The 19738-nt window shown below is 42.1% G+C and overlaps 1 protein-coding gene across 3 annotated transcripts in view; it reads right to left on the bottom strand.

The window, feature by feature from the left end:
• The window catches only part of RGS6 (regulator of G protein signaling 6), a 531053-nt gene that overhangs the window by 363796 nt on the left and 147519 nt on the right, over nt 1-19738 (bottom strand). The window contains exon 1 of one of the 3 annotated variants that reach the window (XM_068254100.1): nt 2475-2494. The exons of the other annotated variants lie outside the window; for them this stretch is intronic. Coding sequence (XP_068110201.1) covers nt 2475-2489 — 15 coding nt within the window. The 5' untranslated portion in view covers nt 2490-2494. Of the gene's footprint in view, nt 1-2474; nt 2495-19738 lie in introns of those variants that run through there. 3 annotated transcript variants of the gene reach the window in all.

The raw sequence follows: 19738 nt of genomic DNA, 5'->3' as shown, positions 1-19738 counted from the left end.
CAAGCCATGCAAACACCACAACATACCAATTAGAGAAATCTCCTAGAAATTAAAACAATTTGACCAGATTGGCGGGTACTGCAACAAAATGACAGAGGTTCATATAAAATGTTACACAAATTTCAAGATGCAGCGCATTTAGAAGAGCTTAACTCTAGGAAAGTAACTCAATTCCTACACACACACACACACACTTCTTAAATTTTCAAATATAATATTAGCTCTGCCGTTTTTGCCGTGTTCAGGTTGAGCTTGTTGTCCTTGCAACATTTGCAGATTCTCTCAATCTCATTGCGTTACTGGAGCTCTCACTTTTTCATCCATAAGGCCAAGAATGTTGGTGTCATCCATGAAATTGATTTTTATTCATCTGATGAGGTGCAGTTGTTAGTGTATTGGGTGAACAGGATCTGGGACAGAACACACCCCCGGGGAGCACCTGTATTGGTGGTTCTTACTCGGGAAGAGAGGCTGCCGAGCTTGAATCATTGCATCCTGTTGGTGAGGAAGTCCTTGATCCATGTGCGTAGGGAGATGTCAGCACCAAGTTGAATAAGGTAGTTGCTCAGAATGTTCGGGCATATGGTGGTGAAGGCAGAACTGAAGACTAGGAAAGAATGTTGGGGTAGATGCCAGGTGTGTCAAAATGTTCCATGTTGTGCTCTAGACTGATGTTGATGGAGTCATCTATAGGCCTGTTTGCCCCACATGTGAACTGAAGTGGGTCAAAGCTTTGGGTCATGACCAGTCTTCCAAGGATTTTCATACCTGTGGGAATTAGAGGGATGTGTCCCTAGCTTTTTCGGAACTGGAATGATTGGGGATTTTTTGAAGCATGCGAGAACTTTGCTTTCTGCTAGGGATCTGTTGAATATGGAGGTGAGGATGGGGGCCAGCTGGCTTGCACAAGCCTTCAGGCAGATTGATGTCACGCCATCTGGGCCTGAGGCTTTTCTGGGATTGAGTATGTAAATTAGTAACATAGGGGCTAATTCATGAAGCTGCGCTGCTATAGCAGCGCAAGCTCTATGACAGCACCGCAACCTAAATCCTGTGCTGCAAGCTACACGTGGTAGTGTCGCGTGCCTTCCTTAGTTACGTGCTTGGCTTACACAGCAACACGCGACAGCTGCTGTGAAGTATCGTGACAGCACTACTTCACTAGCGCGGCCGCTACTATGTTAATTAACATAGTAGCGGCCGCATTAGTGAAGTATCGTGATTGCGCTAATTCACCGTAGCATTAAAGGAGCACGCGTTGCTATGTAAGCAAAGCACATAACTAAGGGTTGGCACACTACACTACTGTGCGGATCTTGCAGCACAGGATTAAATGTTGTGGTGCTGTGATGGAGCTTACGCTGCAATAGCAGCACAGCTGCATGAATTAGCCCTATTGTGTTTATTTGCTATTGTAGAATGATCTAATGGCCATTAGCCAACACTAAAATGGATAAAGAGGTGTGAGTGTGGGTAAGGGGGATGCATCAAGTGTGTCATATCTGCATGAAATTTTGTTATAGGGCCCAATGAGATGAAGTCAGTTCCCTGCAAAAAATACTACCATACTGCATTGCAACACTGAGGACCCTTTTCCAAGTAAATTCCTGATCACGATCGCAAAGGTGATGAGATTATTGCATGTTTGGGTGGGAGTTATTTTGGGCGGGAGTTATAAAATAGTCGTTCTCTGTGGGATGGGCTGGGAAAGCTATCCTCCACTAAGGGTAGATCAACAACTGAAAGAAAATGAATACAGAGACGTGAAAGCATAGAAAATAATTGAAAACACTTTAAAAATAGGTAGCGGTGGACTAATAGTCCCATAAATATGAATGATTCTTTTATTTGCTATGCGTTTCTTGGTACAACTGCTGCCTCCTCAGGCACATATGAGAGAGTATCTGAAAACGAGTGTGGGAGCTCGGCACCTCTGTGTTAATCAAAGTCAAAATGAACTTCCGCACACTCATGCACATCCTCATGCGAATCTATTCACAAACATCATACAGCAATCAATGCTGTCCCTACAGCTAAGTTAAAAGCTGGGGATCTTCATTACTAGAATAAAGTCTCTTGCGCAGTCACATACACCACGTAGAGGTAGCCTCTGTGTTAATGCTTGTGTAGTGACCCATTATCCCTTTTATTAGTGAGATCTGTGTTTCTTGGGACCAGACCAATATTTAAATGTGGATGGCTAACAGTGCAAAGCTGGTTTCTAGGAATTGAAATATTTCTTTATTTTGTCCAATATATGTGGATATAACATGTGATATATATATTGCTACTTTTCTCTACCAGAAATTTTGCTATTGTTGTGTGGTTGTGCCTATACTGTACAGCACAATTTGTTCATATTTTTATTTTATAACAAAACGAAGTTCAAAAAGGGAGGGAGTTTTGTGAGAAGCCGCTATCCAGACTTCTAACTGCATAGTAAGAGCTCCATCCGGGGGCTTCGCTTGGCTTACCTGCGTCTGAGTCATGTCATAACGCTGACATTTATTCCACATGAATAGTGATTAAATCAATAGGCAGCCACCTGTCTGTTTACTTGCATATCTTGCCTGTCCTCTGGATCAGCCCTGGTATGACCGCCCTCTCTGCAGTGATGCGTCCGAGCTGGTCACTGACAATGACACACAGAGGAAGTGACAGCTGGCACGGGAATCCGATGAGATCACTCATTCATGTAAAAGTGTAAGTGCAGAGCAGATGGTCAGCAAAAAATAATAGATTACCAGAATAAACCATAACAGGCACACAAGTCCTTATTTTATTAAAAAAAAATAAAACACTATTTGTTCAAACAAAAATTATTTGACGTATATTACATAACTTTTCCTACTGAAGATACAATTTGTTTTGACTTATAAACACTAAATCCTGCTGCTTTTCGTAACGTGTACTTTGGCTTTAACGGTTTGCAGATTTTTAGCTTCTTAACAGATAAATGCTGGTTTTGCGGAATATCTCCTATGAAGGGATAGGCTTAGATTTGTGAAAAGAGCTTGTGTGATAGAAAAATAAGAGTCATTTCCATCCCTTCATCCATCATTAAATACTCAGTCTTAAAGGGAACCTGAAGTGGGAAGAAGATGGAGGCTGCCATCTTTATTCCCATATAAACAATGCCAGTTGCCTGGCTGTCATGCTGAGCTTTTGACTTTAGTTGTTTTTAAAGAGACACTGTAACATCAAAAAGTTCCCCTGGGGGCACTCACCTAGGGAGGGGGAAGCCTCAGGGTCCCAATGAGGCTTCCCACATCGTTCTCTGTCCCACGGGGGTCTCGCTGCAGCCCTCTGAACAGCGGCCCGACAAATCCAACAGCTTGTTCAATATTTACCTTTCCAGGCTCCAGCGGGGGCGCTGTTGCGGCTTTCGGCTCCAAAGTAGACGGAAATACCCGATCTCAGTCGGGTCCGCTTTACTGCGCAGGCGCCGGAGACTTGCACCTGCGTAGTAGAGCAGACCTGACGGCCATTGGGTATTTCCGCCTATTTCGGAGCCGAGAGTTGCCACAGCGCCGGCGCAGGAGCCGGGAAGGTAAATATTTACATTGCCGCTGTTCGGAGGGCTGCAGCGAGACCCCCGAGGGACAGAGGACGGTGTGGGAAGCCTCATTGGGACCCTGAGGCTTCCCCCTCCTGAGGTGAGTACCCCCCCGGAAACTTTTTGATGTTACAGGATTACTTTAAATCACTCACAGCCATTGACTTATAGTATTAGAGGCAGAACATTAGCACAGAAGCCAGGCAACTGGCACTATTTATAAGGAAATGAGGATGGCAGCCTCCATCTTTCTCTCATTTCAGGTTGCCTTTAAATTAATGCTGGCATGTACAAAACCTAATTCCGGGGGGGGGGGGGGGATTAATTGTGGATTGTGTGGTAAGGGGGTAGAGCCTCTTCATGGATTTTACTGCTTTTCTGTGTATGAGGTTTTCTATCACTTCCATAGGTGTTTCAGATCTTTCAGGTCTCAGGCTCCTTGCACACTGCAAATCCGTTTTGCGATTCCGATTCCTATTCCGTTTCCGATTCTGATTTTCAATTCCGATTTTCCCTGAATACATTCAACAGAAAAACGGATCAAAAAATGCAGCATGCAGTAAAGATTAAAAATCGGAATCGGATGTAAAAAACGATTAAAAAGCGGAATCGGAATCACAAGCATTGTGCAGGGGGCCTTAGACCTCTTGCACACTGCATGCATTTCCGATTCCGATTCCGCTTTTTAATCGGTTTTTACCTCCGATTCAGATTTTTAATCTTTACTGCATGCTGCGTTTTTTGATCCATTTTTCTGTTGAATGTATTCAGAGAAAATCGGAATCGAAAATCGGAATCAGAATCAGAAAACGGATTTGCAGTGTGCAGGGAGCCTATAGAGAGAACCAACAAAACAATCTGTGTAGGATGGGGAACAGTAAGGCTGTAGAAACACTGTGAGCGCTTTCTGGGCGCTTTTCTGATCATCAGCTCTTTCTGAGTGTTATTTAAAAAACGCTCCCATTGACTTACATTAAAATTGCGGTAAAATCGCAGTGATCGCGATTTTCTGAAAAACTGCGATTTTACTGCAATTTTAATGCAAGTCAATAGAAGCGGTTTTTTTTGTTTTTTTTTTAAACTCTCCAAAAAACACTGATGATCAGAAAAGTGTTCAGAAATTTCTCACAGTGTGTCTACAGCCTAAGAATACATATACAAAAAAGTAAAGAAGTTATGCATAACGCATAGTACTAACCCACAGGATAACGCCAAATACAAAATTGCTCATAAAGCAGCATGGGCACACAAAAAACATGCCCATACCCAGTCCTGTTTATGTGATAAATACGATTCTATATCCTAATGGCTCTTTCAAATAAACAATAATTGTCTGAGCATCCTTTTCATATAATAACTTGCTGAGAAAGCTGGGGCCTCAGAACTTGTCTCAAGATACATAAGGCAGCTTACCACAAACCATGCACAACAATGACCCCTAATAAGTTGATCAAATGCAAGAAGAGTGTCAGGCAGTAAATACTAGCAATTATAACCACTTATTATACCAGTACTCTGACTCCACTTAAATCTCTGGCTGACACCTGCATACTTCTGGGCAGGGCTGTGGAGTCGGAGTCGGAGTCGTGGAGTCGGAGTCGTGGAGTCGGGCAATTTTGGGTGCCTGGAGTCGGAGTCGGGAAAAAATGCACCGACTCCGACTCCGACTCCTAATGAATTTGTAACTGTAATTAAAATAGAAAATATGATAAAATGTTCTATTTCTCAGATAATAGTCATTAAAAATAATGTATATATACACAGTATATATACAGTAATAGCTGTGCTTAGTCCACAAAAATGAAATAAACCAATCAAAATTAGTTACTTGTGCTGCTTCAAAAAAAAGCAGTCCCCGTATTTCTAAGGACAGATATACATATCTGATTGTGACTGTATATATGATGTGTACACAGGAACCTCTTATATATACTAAATAACATCTATGCTGTAAGAATAAAGCCTGATGTGTAGCTGTGTCACTAATAGAGATGGTCAACGAGATGGAAATAATTCTGCATTGATGCTGATTTATGCAAATGTATGCACTCCCTTTGCTGATGAAATCAAATAATTTGATATGTTATTAAAATTTTGGTTTGGTGACTACAAATTAAAGGGTAACTGAGACGGATGAAAAGTAAAGCTTTATACATACCTGGGGCTTCCTCCAGCCCCCTTCAGGCTAATCAGTCCCTCACTGTCCTCCACCACCCGGATCTTCTGCTATAAGTCCTGGTAATTCAGCCAGTCAGCGCTGTCCGGCATGCCACTCCCAAAGCCAGGAACATTCTGCACCTGCGCAATAGTGCTGCGCAGGTGTAGTACGCTCCTGGCGGCGGAGTGTGTGCATGCGCACTACGCCTGACTGGCTCAAGTACCTGGACTCATAGCAGAAGATCCAGGTGGTGGAGGAGGACAACGAGAGACTGATTATCCTGAAGGCGGCTGGAGGAAGCCCCAGGTATGTATAAAACTTTAATTTCATCTGTCTCAGGTTTACTTTGTTACACAGTAGTACTATACTCTACATATGCACTCCCCACAGAGCTGCAGGGAATCCACTGAGAATGCTGTGCACATTGAACACAGAGGTGTTGTCTGTTTACAATCTCCTCATTCCCCTGCAGAGTACCTGCACATCATGCTTACATGTACCCACACTTACATTGCCTAGGGCCTGATAGATGTTCTTTGTTCCGGTTTGTACCTTTTACAAGTACTCTTACCAAGGACTAGTTTTAGTCTAAAGGGAATAAATATAGTAGTCTACATATCCTTCTCACTTCAGTTGTTTTGTAAAATTCCTAAGCGTTGGCAGTTAAGAGACGAATTTCATGTTACATACTTTTAATCAACAAAATTGTAATATGCAAATTAGAGGAGTCGGAGTCGGGAAGTCGGAGTCGGTGGAATCCTAAACTGAGGAGTCGGAGTCGGAGTCGGTGGATTTTTGGACCGACTCCACAGCCCTGCTTCTGGGCAGAGTGCTTCAGCAACTTACTGGGTGCTCTGGGTTGTGTCATACACATGCACCTGTTATTCTCATGCCGCCAATATGAAGGTGGTAATCCCCCACATGTGTTTAAAAAGCCGCTATATAGTGCAGGGCTGATAAAGTCTATTTTCATAAATCTGTTTCTTCTTCAATACTGCTTCTCTGTGGTGCAACTCAAATATGTAGATCAATTAGTCCCAGTTGTGAACTGTAAGTCACACGTTTGCCAAATTACTCACAGAGTATGGCAGCTCCCCTTCCTGACTATCACGGTTTAGCTCTCCTCACCTACGCTTTTCACTTTCATCAAGCGAGTCAGGGTGTGACTTAGGTGTTGGAAGGCGATACCTATAAATTAACCATAGACACCGCTGCCCAAGGGTTCTTGAATGGAACCATTTAAAATGCAATATTTTACCCTACAGACTGTTGTGGCCATATATTTCCTCAGCAATAGTATTGTCACCTATACAAAAAGCCTTAAAGAGGAACTGTAAGCTCAAAATAATTTATTGCCAGCAGGTAGCCTATACCCAATTTATAGATGAAAACCCAGTATTTTCTGCTAGAAATCCAGCATTTTGCTGGAATTACACCTTTAAGTAGGAAGCCACGCCCCCTCATGAGGCTGCTCCGCGGCTGTATATTCATTAAGCTTGTGCGCACTGCCTTCTGGGTAATGACATCATGGGTTGCTAAGGGGGGAAAAAAACAGCAGTCCTCACTGTTATCAAGGTGGGACATGTGCACGAGGCAGAAGAAGTTTATCTTGCAGCCTCCGATGGGATGATTGATCATCCCTCTCTGCCCTGTGAAGCTGCCGCTGCCACTATCAGGTCAGCGACATGTGTTTAACTCTCCTCATCCCGGGTGAATGCACATGACATGCAGGCAGAGCTATAAGATCATCGGAGGCTGTAGGAAGAGCTGACAAGAGGGATTCCAGCTGGGATGAGGAGAGTTAAACACATGTCGCTGACCTGATAGTGGCAGCGGCAGCTTCGCAGGGCAGAGAGGGATGATCAATCATCCCATCGGAGGCTGCAAGATAAACTTCTTCTGCCTCGTGCACATGTCCCACCTTGATGACAGTGAGGACTGCTGTTTTTTTCCCCCCTTAGCAACCCATGATGTCACTACCCAGAAGGCAGTGCGCACAAGCTTAATGAATATACAGCCGCGGAGCAGCCTCATGAGGGGGCGTGGCTTCCTACTTAAAGGTGTAATTCCAGCAAAATGCTGGATTTCTAGCAGAAAATACTGGGTTTTCATCTATAAATTGGGTATAGGCTACCTGCTGGCAATAAATTATTTTGAGCTTACAGTTCCTCTTTAAAGAGAAATCGTAACAAAGGATTGAACTTCATCCCAATCAGTAGCTGATACCCCCTTTACCACGAGAAATCTTTACCTTTTCTTAAATGGATCACCAGGGTGCTCTGTATGGCTGATATTGTGGTGACACCCTCCCACAGTGTGATGTCAGGACCATGGTGCTGACATCACACTGTGAGAGCCTTGTTGCATTGTGGGAAATAACAGCTGTTTCCAACTTCCAAAAAAGCAAGCAGCAGCTACTTCCACTGACATCACCTGCCAACATTAAAAATGTTGCCATGTGATAAATGTCAGAATGTAAATCATGGAGAGGAAAAATTTTACAATTGGCAAAAACTGACTAAATCATTTATATATAATTATTGTAAAAATCTAAGCACTTTTATTCATTACGTTATTTTTACTGGAGTTCCTCTTTAAAGTGGACCCAAATTAAAAATACAAGATTTCAGAAATAAAATCTATTTTCTAAATTATAATAATAAATAGCAGCATTTTTTCAGCTGCATGATGACAAATATAAAATATTTTACATTTATTGGAGAAACCCCTCCCTTCCTTTCATATTGCCGGGACAGAATCCGGCAAACTGGTGTAGTAGATGGTGTCTGGTAATGGAATAATTGCTAATGGCTGCCACCTGTATAACCTAGTTATGAAAAGAGAAGGGTGAAAAGCATGCACTGAACTAAATATTTTCATTTAAAAAAATGTTTGGTTTGGGTCTGCTTTAAGTCCAACTCCTAATTCAGGCTATCAGGAAACAATGGGGTGTATGCACTAACTGTGGTAAGCAAAATAGCATGCATAAAGTCTGGCCGCACGATAAGTAGAGTAGAATGACATACAAATCATAACTCTCCTTGTGCTTAACCCTTTATGCATAACCCTTTAGCAGACAATTTATTTAGAGGCTTGCAAGTGTTCCAGGCCAATTTATTTTAGCACTTTTTTTTATTTCATGTCTGTTAGATTTCCTTGCTTCTAATTAGTACTGTCATAATGTGTATTTATGGCCACTTGTCACTAGCGGGCAGTGTGAGACAATAACAGAGGACCTCTGCTTTCAGTTCCTATGTTTTCTGCTAGTAGAGAGAGATCAAAGCATTCCAAGAATTTAAAGTGCAAAGAGTTCTGCTGACTGAGGTCAAAAGCAGTGCTAGATAACTCTACTGAAGATGATAATGGGTTAAATCGGTTTAGTGCATACACTACATTCTTACTAACTATCTTGTTTTTAATTGTAACAACTTCTCATGTCCACTATTCTGTTTGAAACCTGCATACATACTGTAGATACACCCAAACAAGGTCCCGTTTAATCTAGCTCTATGTTCCACAGAATAGTATGCTCCCAAAAGGCTAATTTCATTGTTGATGTTCATGAAGTGCTGCATTATTTGAACTTTCGAGTTATGCTTAGTCTTTCCAATGTAATTAGGTCCACACGCATATGTAATTACTTATACTACATGCTATACTTTTATAATTCATAAGTAGCTGAATATCATATTTACAGTTCTGTCCACTATCTCAAATATAGGATTTTTTTTCAACATACTCACGGTACCTTGAACCTACCACATTAATGCATTTTTGCTCTTCTCTGATGTGTCAGACAATTTTTGAGAAATATTTTAGGACTTTTCTCACCTACAAATTCAGATCACAAAACCATTTATTTTATGGGTGGACCTGTTTGGCACTCAGTATTGGTCTATGTACTACCAGTTTTGCCCCCATTTGTGACAACTGGAATGTTGATTTATGCTTTACCAAAATAGATTATAATTTGTGCCAGTGAGTCCCAAAAAAATGTTTTTCTAATTTTTATTTCCAGTTTAATTCTCTCCAATTAAGTTTTTCTGTCTAAATCTTCCATCATTTTCATTGCTCTACATCTACAAAGCACCCGAAGCAAATGGAACAGTGACAATCCCTTTGTTTTTATTGCTGTTGCACATTTCTTGTCCATAGGATAAACTTCCTACACTATGCTGATCAATGTTGATGAGGTAACAAGTTCTCAGTGAGTGGCACAGCATGAAGGGAAGGAATACCCAGACGGCACATGATGACCTAGAACCACCTGGAAGGTATAAAGGGCTAAAAGAGACTAAAAGCCCTTTATCAAAATGCAAAACTAAATGTAGCTTTACCTTCTTAAAACAAAAAGGTATTTGTGATAATTCAACTTTAAGCGAGCAACTGTGGTTTCCCATGACGCTTCACTACTGAATATGCAAATTGCCCTTAAAAGCAAGGCTCCACATCCAGAACCACTGGTGTATAGTGAGCCTGTAACTACTGAATTTTACAGAACCACATCAATCCAACATACATACAACCTGTTTCAAACTTGTTGGTCCTGATCAGTGCATGGTATGGAGTGATATGGCTCTATGGGATAGGGCTTAGAGAAGTCCCAAGGAATATCCAGATAGCTCATGGTGACTCAGAACCACCTGCAAGGTAAAGTACTAAAGACTTGCCTTTATGAAGGCAATTTTACCTGCAGCGTTGCTTTTTGATAGAAACTCTTTTGGTCTCTTTCAATCCATTACACCTTAAAGCCAAATTATTGCAAATAGTATTTGTTTTAAGAAGGAAAAATTATATTTAGCATGTAGGGAAGAAATGGGGGGGGGGGGGGCAATCTGAGAACAAAAAGTCTAAAGATGGCCACTAACGATACAACTTGCTGGGTGATCGTTTACAAACAATTATTTGTATGAACGACAGGAAATGAATGTATGGGACACTAATCTCCTAACCAATCCAACCAGATCAATGAAATTTATCCCATCAAGCTAATCAGATTGGTTAGGAGATTTTTGTCAGTTAGTGGTCCCAAATGATCATTTCTGATTGTTCAAGCAAATAATTCAGCAAATTGTATAATTAGTGGCCAAATTAAGAATGCAGCAGGGGAAAGTAGGAGTAGTTGGAAAATCAGAGCCTAGAGGCAGCAACCTAGATTTTCTGCAGCTTTATGAATCGGATGGTGGGGTCATCATGAGACCCTGAATTTGAATGCACACGTTCAAGGTAAGTATAGGGGGTGGGGAATGCACAACCAAGTTAGTTGCTCTAAGAGAGGAAAATAGGTATCAGGAAGGGATTAACATAAAGCAGTGATGTTAAGGTTAAACATTGGGGAGAGGCTTTTTATTAAGGGGATTTTGTCAAAGTACTGGCAAACCACTGTTACGTAAGAATCCGCAATTGCTTTGCTATAACTCAGAGCGATAGCACTTGAGTCCGTGCCCATACCTAATTCACTGGCACCAAAGTCACACACACCTATAAAGCATGGAAACAGTCAATACACTTTCAATGAATCAAATTGGAGTACTCTGTAGACACACTCATATTCATTAAACCAAAGGAATACCGTATATCTCTCCTATTGTTGGATAACAACATTTTGAAATCATAAAGAGACAGTGATGCCCCCATCATCACTTGAGGTCCCTATAATACCTCTTTTATTAACATTCTGCTGCACATCATGCCTGTTCTCATCAGAGCCGGATTAAGGCTAAATGGGGCCCTAAGCAAAGTAACTGATTTGGGCCCCCCATCATGTCGTAATAGAATCAGAAGATGCTGCTGCACAGCAACATGCCACACACCGGGGCAGCCGAGCTACTGGTAGCTATGGGCAACAGCCCTATGGGCAACAGCCCGCTTTCCTCTGTGGGTGCACAATGCAGGGAATAGCAGCGGCAAAATGCAGAGTGAGAGATGAATGGCTGGGAAATTTGCACTCAGGGGCTGGGGCACCCCTGTGAAGAGGGGGCCAGATATCACAACAGCAGCACTTTCTCCCTGCATCTCCAGCCTGGCAATAGCAGAAAGCTCTGGACACCGCCAAACCGGAAGCCGTTCCCCAGACAGAATTACATAACCACCCCCACCACTGAACAACCGATTTCCTCCCAAACTAGACAGCCACCATGCAGCCTCCATCCCAGTAATTACGATAGTCCAGCAGAGAAGGCAGCCGCAGCGGGGGAGAATGACACCACCAGATGACTCATGTTCACCTATTGCGATCCAAGCAATAGAGGTCCCGTCATCCGGAGCCCATCTGTCTCCTCTAGAGTGCTGCCGCTCTGTTACTACTACTATTACTACTTCCTACTTCTTGTCTGACCTGAGCGAGCGGCTGCACTATAGAAGAGACAGATGGGTTTCAGATGACGGGATCTCTATCGCTTGGATCATGGATAGGTGAGTGAGCGTTTGCCATCTGCTGCTATGATTCTTGCTGCAGCTGTGGTTCTCTGTGGGAAGGGAGGGAGGAGTGGGCAGCGGCAGAGCGCACAGTAGCAGGAGGGGGACCCAGGAGGAGAGCCCGGCTCTGAAGACAATCAGCAGCGAAAGGCATCATTTGACAAGACAAATAACATTTATATCGCGCTTTTCTCCTAGCGGACTCAAAGCGCCAGAGCTGCAGCCACTAGGACGCACCCTATAGGCAGTAGCAGTGTTAGAGAGACTTGCCTAAGGTCTCCTACTGAATAGGTGCTGGCTTACTGAACACAGTGCTGCTCGTAATGGAAAAATCTACGCTTACGGATCATAACGCGTAATTTTACGCTACTACGCATTACGCAATTACGGTTACGGCGTAGGAAATTATCTACGGTACATCACTGTAATTACGCGTAAACTTACGCAATTACGCGTAAGGATACCGTAATGAAGGCGCTTACACTACGATGTTACGCGTAGTGCCGTAATACCCATTAATGCGTATTGTTTGACGCATGCGGACGATATGTACGCAATAGCCGTCAATGTGACAGTTATTGCGTGCATATCATTCGTATGCGTCAAAACGTACGCTTATACTGAAGGGCGGGAGAAGATACTATTGGTTGCTTAGGATGTTGACTGATTGGCTACTCTTAGAAAATGGGAGATTTTACGTTAGTAATTACGCGTAAAATTACGCGTAAGTGTTCGTAAAATTACGCATGCCTAGCAATTACGGTAGACAGTGTAATTACGATACCACTTACGGTCTTACGCGTAAATAATTACGCGTAAGACCGTAAGTTACGCGTAAATTTACATTGAATTACGATGCGTAATTACGCTCATGCGTAATTTCGGCCCAGCACTGACTGAACAGGCAGAGCCGAGATTCGAACCCTGGTCTCCTGTGTCAGAGGCAGAGCCCTTAAAGGGACTCTGAGCAGTGCCTGTGGCTATGCCTTTAAGCATACCCACAACTAATTAATTACATCCTCACACCTGCCAGCATGATGTTTGTAATTATATCCCCCTGGGTTCCTTATATTTCATTGCATTGTGCTGAATCAAGCTGCTGACTTTGGAGAAAAGTCGTGCTGTGTAATACAATGTAACTATGGAAAGATGCATATCATTTTGAAGCTCTCTTTCTCCTCTTTCCAATGATAGATAAACTGCCACCTTATGCCTTTTAGTTTTCGCTATTTTCTCGATCGAAATCGCGGCCACAGCATATCATTTTGAAGCTCTCTTTCTCCTCTTTCCAATGATAGATAAACTGCCACCTTATGCCTTTTAGTTTTCGCTATTTTCTCGATCGAAATCGCGGCCACAGCAATTTCGATCGCGAAAATAGCGAAAACTAAAAGGCGTAAGGTGGCAGTTTATCTATCATTGAAAAGAGGAGAAAGAGAGCTTCAAAATGATATGCATCTTTCCATAGTTACATTGTATTACACAGGACGACTTTTCTCCAAAGTCGGCAGCTCGATTCAGCACTGCTGTGGCCGCGATTTCGATTGCGAAAATAGCGAAAACTAAAAGGCATAGGGCGGCGGTTTATATATCATTGGAAAGAGGAGAAGGAGAGCTTTCAAATGATATGCATCTTTCCATAGTTACTGCACTGCTCAGAACCCCTTTAACCATTATACCACCCAGCCACCGCTGACAGGATGGCGAGGGCTGGTTTATGTGCTAATGGGGCCCCATTGACTCTGAATGGGGCCTCAAGCAACTGCTTTTGTTGCCTGGTCGGTAATCCGGCCCTGGTTCTCATTGCAACAAAATAAAGATCCTATTATTACTGAAGTCTTATACCTAGCTCATATGACATTTCTTTTTATTCTGCTTATGTAAACATATCATTAGAACCTGTTATAAAATGCACCAGGATCCGCCACTGTAACTATCTGAAAATGTTTGAGGGACAAGAGCCTGCCAACCTAATTTTCTGCTCAGTAAGTAATACTTCCCTGCTCTCACTACAACCTGAACATGAATAAACCCGGAATTTAGAAAGCCGAAGCTGTAATGGCTGCCAGACACCTGGCACTGATGAAACATTTCACTGCAGCACTGATCTACAATACGTTAATAGGGTTAAAAGCACAATCTATCCTCTTACGTGATAAGAAGGTGTCTAGAAGATATTCCAGGATTGCAGTGACTGAGACACCTTCTTATCATATAAGAAGGAAATAATACTAAAACTATTATCTTCCCCTCCACAATATCCACAGCACACAGCAGTATACATTTCATCTGTACTATGCTTAGTTCTGAACATATTCTACGCGCTCAGAACCTTGCATGGCTCATGGAGGCAAAAAGAGTTACCAAATCACTGCTCTTTTCAATTGTCATTGCCATGTTCATTAGGAATAAAGTGTCAAGACAAGAGGTGGCATATAGATGGCTTGCGCCCACACCACCAACGTTCCTGGTTAAAAAGAGTTGATAAAAGTTTGCCGTACAAAAAGCTAGTCTACGTTCATAGAGGAACACAAATCGTTAGTAATTGTAAACACTGGATCAGCTCCTAGCTGGGACAAACACTGTTTGCAATGCAACTTAGAAAACAAAAGTTTGCTTTCTTAAAACAGAAAGTATTTGCAATAATTCAGGTTGGAGTGAGCTCAAGCTCAAGCTCACTCCAACCTGAATTATTGCAAATACTTTCTGTCTACCAGTGCATCACTGCTGAATACATGCAATTTAACCATTGTCGTCCTTAGAAGCTAAACCCACCTCCAGATCCGCTGGAATGCAATGATGTGTCAGCTTGTAATTAGTACAGAGCCATAATAATCCAACATGCATACAGACTGTTTCGGATTGGTTGAGTCTCATCAGTGCATGGCATGGATTAATTTGGCTCTATGGAGTAGGACTTGAAAAACCCAGAGGTACAGACTAACCAACAAGCTCATGGTAAAGCAGAACTCATTGGAGTGCTCTCCTTGCAATGGAAAGGAAGTTCCTTTGTCTCCAAACTGTAGTCAACAAAGGCTAGCAGATTCCTGCCCGCCTTGTCCCCTAGTCCCCAGCTGACCTATCCAAACTGCCTGAGGTCACCGTTCATCCTCTCAGATCATGTGCTCCTGCCACTTAGCCCTGCCCAGCTCTGGAGCTTACTTGACCTGAATAGGACTTATAGGTAACCCCTTCCCCTGTAAAACACAAGACTGTGACAACTGCTTGAAATGCTACTTAGGAAACTGGGGCCATTCCCAAAACTCGAATGATTGTATATTGTGCCTATCTATCTACTGTTGTACTTCAATTAAACCAGTGTAATGACCAAGAATGTTACACCCTTATGCACTATAGATTACATAATCTGCCTGTAAGGATGTAAGATACGTATTCCAATTGTATCCACTGTTCAATTGATGTATTTCCCAATTCATTGTACTTGCCTTTTGTGACTGCCTTAATAAATTGTAGTTGTTTAAAAAATAAATAAAGTGCAAAATGCACAATAAGAAATACTGCACAACCAGGAATATTCAAAGTGTTTAAGGTATCAGTATGATCCCTCCAAGGTCTGGTTTTACCTTCTTTTAAGTTTCACCTTCACCTGAGTGAGAGGCAATACTCATAATGTGCCACTTCCGGACAGAAGGTGGAATATGCTAATTATTCCTGGTGAGTCTGGCTCCCCATCATTTAGCTGGGTGCCCAGTGACACCACATTTACAAGTTCTAGCAATACAGCCATATGATTCCCACACCTTGCACTATGTATATGGTTTTATAATGTTAATAAGTTACACGTATTCCACAAACCAAAGATGGACACCTGAGTTACAATAACATAAAGGAGAGTGGTGCATATTCTACATACTATTCTAAAAAGATGCATGTAAATACTATTTTTTGCATGTCTGAAGGTGTAAATTGCAAATACATTCTGTTTATAGTAATAATTTTCTTTTTTTCTATTTTTTTTTTTTAGTAAAGGACTTTTGGAATTTTTGTCCAATACAAAAATCCTGGACATCCTTGTACTTAACCTAACATGCAAAATATTAACAAAAAAAGCTTAAAAACTGTGTAACAGGGCATGGATACTGAGCAAATGAGGCTCCCCTGATCCCTTGTGAGCTCACATGAGGCATGGACTGGACACCTGTTCCTGTGTCAGAGTTCCCAACAGGAGTGATAGCTGTGGTTTCTGGCTACTCGGGTAAATCATGATGTTTTAGAATGTGTACTAAGAACTGTACTGTAATAATCTAATGCTGCTAGTCGGTCTGCATCCTCCACACCTAAGTGGCCATCACACAGTCAGGAAAAGTCAGGATTTCATGGCAAAGCCAACTATAATTAATACTGTTATTATTACTATAGTACTCATATCTTCTTTGGTGTTGCACAAATACTCTACAAATAAGCTATATGGACAAAAAAGGGCAATATGGCTACACAGTTACTTAGCAGCACCTTTTGTCACAAGTATTAGACATGAACAAAAAATTCTCCTCACGTGCAAACCACAAATGTCCCTTAGAGATAACTAAAATTAGCAACCAATGCCTCTAGTTTAAGGTTAATTAATCAGCTACAACTAACTGATCAGCAGCTACCGACTTTCATTGACTCATTTTATTCCTTCTTGGGCAATGATAAATTTGCATATTAGTAATTGATCATCCCTGTATATAGACATGGAGGGGACAGTCAGAAAATACAACAATGCCAAAATACAACAGGAGAGAGAAGGCCCTGCTCATATGATCTTGCAGCATAAGGGATAATCAATATCTTCTAGCAGTGATCAATATCTGGCGTCTACCTTTATCGACAGTTTGTTTTCACAGCCAAGTCCCGGGCTCTTCCGTCTGCTGTGGGATAATTTCATTTTAGCGCTTGTAAAGAATTTGTGCTTTTTTGGCAGCTTAGGCTGAAAGATTTTAGGAACGGATAATGGTTTTCCATGCCTTCTCAGTAGGGGCATCTTATTCCAAGCCCCCGGTTAGGCCACAGCCTGAAGTGTTCAATTTACACAAGTTTGACTGAAGAAAATAGATTCCATCTAATCATAAAACACAAAATTAAAACCGTATCTTGCAGCGTTCTGGAATCTAATAGAAACGTTCCATATTAGAGACAGTTTTTCTTCACGTGTCGTCAAAGCATAATGCTGCAGAAAAGTCAATTTCAGAATCAGGTAGCCTAATTAGAAATTAAATGAAATTAATCCTCTGGGATGAAGAAGAAAGCTGAAAGGGAAAAGATAATTAAGCCTCATCTCTTGCATTGAGTGAAATTCATGTTTGGCTTTGGCTGGAGTTATCAACATGTCAGCAGAAGGAAAGGATAATAAGTGGTTTTGCTGTATTATTTGCCTATTATATAATTTATGTCATCTCATAATTTATGATAATATTGTATCATTTCTGAACTCATTGCAGGAGTGTGTATATGTAGACACATTGGACTGATGAAATAATAGATGCTCACGGGTGGAACTATTCTTTTCGCACAGATGATCATCTACACACCCACAGAACCCCAGTTATTTTTTACCAGTGTAAGATACCGCCACCTTAAAAAGAAAGCCAAAACAACACACCCCGTGCCAAAAGCAGCAACACACTAGAAAACACCATGAGGTTTCACAAACTATAGTATCCTCCTGGCATCCTCCGCGGTCCCACTCGCGGCTCCAGAAATGCGGCAACTTTGGGTGAAGTCGTGCGTGCTCACCCCTGCTGCGTACCTGTCGCGTCATCACGCTGGTCGCCGTAAGAGTCCTGCGCATGTGCGGTTCTCTAAAGACTGAACCGCACATGCGCAGGACTCTTACGGCGGCCAGGGTGATGACACGACGGGTATGCGGCGGGGTGAGCATGTGCAACTTCACCCGAAGTTAGCACACTCCCGGAGCTTTCAGCGGGACCGCGGAGGGGGCCAGGAGGATGTCCGGGACCTCGTAGGCCAGGGTGGGCTGGAGAAAGATCCCGTTTTCTTTTTTTAGAACACAGTTAAGGGTCCCTTTAAAGTGAACCTCCAAAAATCTCGCAGCAGCACTGAAAAGGCTTGGTGTTTAACAGTTTCACAGCATCAGAACTTTGTTTTTCTTACCCAAGCCTCATTTTCAGCTGCACGTAACAAAACATGTTTCCCCTGATTCTGTGCAAAGCATGATGTGATTTCTGATGATGTTGTTCTCCTTCTGCTATTTTGGCGCAAATTTGTTTTTTTTAATTTTGAATTTGAGATTTGAAGCCTAGCATGCACAGCTGGGAGGGGTGATCAGGACACAGGACAGTTGGAACTGTGTCTCATGCTCCCTGTCACCTCCTTTCAACCAAAAAGATGGCTGTCCCCATGAAATCACAAACATTTGCCTGTTCGTTTAAAACAGGGTGGGTAAGAGATCATATTACCCATCTATTTTTATTAACATAACTAATGCAACTTAATGACTGTATGTTTGTTTAGGCTTTAAGCTGCTTCAGGTCACATGACAACATTTTTAAACATGATGCAAAAGATTCCTTTGCCATATTTCCTTAGCTGGTTTCAAACCTGTTATTTCCAACGTTAAAATCGCTGCTTCAAACCAGCAAAAAAACCACGCCACACATCCACAGCTTGAGGCTAATCTGTGGAACAATACATTTTGTGTCATCGTGGAGTGAAATTTAGCAAACGTTATAGAATGGAAATTCATCCACAAACAGAACTACAACACACCAATTTGATTTCATTGCTCGAGTTAACCAAATTCTTATTAACTGATAAACATCTTCCTGTTTAGCACAAATGTGTTCTTTTCATACAAGTGAATCTTTATTAGACGAACACAAGAGTATCTTCACAGCTGACCTACTTTTTTGCTTATCTTCCTACTCACACTTTATCCAAGTGAAGTCTACTGCTGATCTTAAAGTAGCAGTGATAGATCACTTACAAGCAATCCACAATTAATCTACTACACGGGAAACAAGTCCCAGAACTGAGCGACTGAAACACGCGTTCAATAATATTTGTTTATCTGTAGAACTAAGTATGAGCTTAACACAATTTACAGTTATACAGATGTATCAATAAATGTATATACACCGCAAAACTATTCCTTTTTTACATATTATTGTACTGAAATTGTTACCTTGTATATTGTTAGTGCTGCTGGTTGGGGCCATCTCAGGGCCTTCTATGCTGAGAAACTAGAGTGTGCATGAGCCAAGCGCACCTCTTACTTTCAAGAATTGTAGATGCTGCACCACAGCCTCCCTGGTGTTCCCCATAAAGTTTCTCCTTCATCCCACAATGCTTGAGCAGCCAGCTGGGGCCCTGTACCAGCTCTCCTCTCCTGCATCACATGATGTGAGGGATGGGGAACAGAGCAGATCAGAGCAGATCATATGTGGGAGACTCAGCAAAAGTGCAGACAGATCCATTGGTTCTGCCAGATCTGCATGCAGGGATTGCTTGTTCAATGGGAGCACTGTAGCTGTCGCTGGGAGTCCAATCACAGAGGAGCTGTCTGTTACTGGGGATCCTGACTATTATAGGGTTCCGGTTTGCCATGGACGGCAGCCTGTATCTGGGGTGGGGGGCTGTCTGTC

This window comes from Hyperolius riggenbachi, chromosome 9 (genome assembly GCF_040937935.1).
Source record: "Hyperolius riggenbachi isolate aHypRig1 chromosome 9, aHypRig1.pri, whole genome shotgun sequence".
NCBI classification, from domain to species: domain Eukaryota; kingdom Metazoa; phylum Chordata; class Amphibia; order Anura; family Hyperoliidae; genus Hyperolius; species Hyperolius riggenbachi.
The sequence above is the reverse complement of the archived record's forward strand: the minus strand, read 5'-3'. Positions and strand labels throughout refer to the sequence as shown.